This window comes from Gavialis gangeticus, unplaced genomic scaffold (genome assembly GCF_001723915.1).
Source record: "Gavialis gangeticus isolate Ggan-Ray unplaced genomic scaffold, GavGan_comp1, whole genome shotgun sequence".
NCBI lineage: Eukaryota > Metazoa > Chordata > Crocodylia > Gavialidae > Gavialis > Gavialis gangeticus.
The window spans coordinates 13,050,109-13,052,836 of NW_017729018.1; the positions used below are offsets into that span (position 1 = coordinate 13,050,109).

The window sequence follows — 2,728 nt, forward strand, 5'->3', positions numbered from 1 at the left end:
TCCGCTTACGAAAACCTTTTATTGGTGCCAGGACTCATCTACAACCCGATCGGCGGGACAAGCACGGGGAGGGGAAGTAACAGAACCGCGCTGACCGCGCACGCAGATAACGGAAACACGTCGGACCTCTCTGCCGGCAGGACGGGGGCTGAAGACAGTGCAGTGCAACAAAGGACGTCCATCAGTCGTCCCTCGCACCCTGGTGAAGCTACCCCCAGTGCAGCCATCAATGCCAGTTTGCTGCACGGGCAGCCTGCGGAAGGAGGGGGCTATCCCCCCGTTCTGGCAGCTGAGAGGGGAGAGAGCTCAAAACACAAGTCCTGTAAAACCCCAAAACTGTTACGTTTAAAAAACAAGGAGCACCCACAGCACCAAGGGGGTGAGGGCCGAGCCTGGCAGGGCACCCCCGGGACAGACACACACTCACGGCTAGAACAGGGGGGCAGGGAAGAGATTGAACGCAGGGAAAGGATGTGGTAAGCACCAAGAGCCGCTTCGCCCACTACATACCACGCTTCTGGGTCACGCCGGTGGTTGGGGACACAGCCTGCCTGACAGGACCCAGGGCCGAGGACCTTCCAAAGGCAGGCTTTGCCAGAATAGGGCAGAGCCATTTGTTTGCTGCTCCCTGTCCTCCTAGGGACCCCTGAACAATGCCTCAGTCAGGCTTCCACCTCAGGGGGATGTGAGCACCTCCTATGCCGTTCCATGCACAAGCGTGCCCAGATCCAGAAGAAATGGCTCAGATGGGAAGGAAAACCTGAGCCAAGGCAGCCCTGAAGGAAGGGTCTTGGTGAGGTGCCCTAAGGAGCCCATCCCCAGGCTCCGCAAGCTGATATCAGTCCCACGCCTGGGTGCTCATCCCTTCCCTGCCTTGATCCGTCTGTGGCGACAGGTTTCCAGGATGCAGCTGAAATGCAGCAACCAAGAAACAGCCATCAGATGCAGGGCTCCTTTGATGCTCAGGTGTGAGCAGAGGGCAGGTGGATCCGTCATGTCCACAGCCCCTCTCCCGCCCCGGCGATAGGGATGTCTGTACCCAAGGATGCAAGGAATCTGGGGGAAACCGGGAAGCATCAGGGACAGCCCAGGGGTCCTCCCAGCTACAAGGAGCCAAGCTCCCTGCTGCCATCACACACAGAAGCATCTCCCCCTTCCCTTTGCCCCAAAATTGGTGCTGTACAGCCAGGCTGCAAAGAGAGCTCCTCCCTTCTTCCAAGCAGAACAGCAGCACAGGGAGAAGCCCCAGGTACAGCCTGGATTTGGAGGCGGGGGTCCTCCAGGCAGGAAGGCAAGAAAGAACAGGGCATGTTTTCCAAAGTGCTGGATGCCTTTGGGTGCTGATACTGAGCTGTATCAGTCCTGCCTCCCTGGCAGAGCACGCACCCTGCAGCTCCAGGTGAAATCAGAGCTGGCAGAACCAAAACAGCATGAGTGCAACGGCCAAAAATCCAGGCGCCTGAGGGCAGCAGGCATGTCTGGAAATGTGCCCGCATGCCTCCTGCCTCGGCCGTTCTCAGGATGAGACGGGGGAGAATGTCAGGCAGGGAATGAACTGTTTTGTGGCTGCGCAGGGTGTTGGCTTAGGTTCCTCCAACTCTGCAGCCCAGCGGTGAGTCCAGGGCTGGCAGGAGTTCAGGGCACACTCAAAGGGGGCAGGGTGCACTGCTATGGACTGATTTACTGCCTCCAATCTCACCTTGCGGTGGGGAGGGGTGCTTGAATAAATCTGACTATTTTTCAACCCCTTTCAATAAATCAAGGACTGCAGCGAAGGGTTAGAAGTCAGGCTTAGCATCCCAGCAGCTGGAAGCCAGCAGGATCCCTGCCTGGAGCATTTCCCCAATGCTCAGTCAAGCAGCAGCAATTCACAATCATCAGCTAATCTGTGTTCCCAATCCTCCACCCTGTATCTCCTACTACCCTGGACACAAGGACAAGGTAGTACAGGAAAGCTCCTCCCTTCCTGCCCCAGCACTTCTGATAGGGAAGGAAGGGAAAACGGCTATTGCTGGGAGGACAGGGAGGCTAGGAAAGGGCAGGCACTCTGTGGGAGGCGCTTCTCAGCTGGCTCTCAATCAGCATGGGGGGAGATCCTTCCTTAACGAGCCCTCTGGGTCAGTCTCTGCCGGCCAGTGTCAGAGAGCCAGGTTGCAAGCTGGGAGGTGCTTGCTGTGTAAACTGGTGAATCAGCTCTTTCACCAACCCCCTCCCTCGCTGAACCCGAGCCAATCTGTGCCCTGATGCAGAGCAGCATTTCAGTGTTACAGTAGTGTTTCCCCCACTCCCAGGGAAGACACCTGCAGCTGGTTCGTGGGGCCTGCTTCCCCATGAGCTGGCCAGCCCTGCCGCTCCATGCCGGAGCTCAAGGGAAGGATATGGTGGCAGGGTCATCCAGCAGGTGCTTGGGAGGGGGCTGATGCAGCTTGGCGCTCTGACTCTGGAGAACAAGTACACAGACGAAGGTGCTGGCATCACTGGGCTGGGCAAGGTGGGGCAGAGCTCAGCAGGCCGAAGGCAGCGAGTTGGGCTCCACCTTCAGTCCCTTGCTGGCAAGGAAGGCATCCTGCTTGGGCTCGCGGCCGAGGAACTTCCTCAGCATGTCGCAAGCGTCCACAGAGCCGCCAGGGTGCAGGATGCAGTTCTTGTAGTCCATGCCCACCTGCATGGACAGAGGTAGTGAGGATTCCGAGAATTTGATCGGCGTGCGCAGGCCGGGCAGGGACAT

General features: G+C 58.3%; 1 protein-coding gene across 1 annotated transcript in view; it reads right to left on the reverse strand.

Moving 5' to 3' along the window:
- The window catches only part of THOP1 (thimet oligopeptidase 1), an 11,459-nt gene continuing 8,731 nt past the window's right edge, over positions 1-2,728 (reverse strand). The window contains exon 13 of the mRNA XM_019513572.1: positions 1-2,662. Within this exon, the coding sequence (XP_019369117.1) occupies positions 2,504-2,662 (159 nt within the window). The 3' untranslated portion in view covers positions 1-2,503. The remainder of the gene's footprint in view (positions 2,663-2,728) is intronic.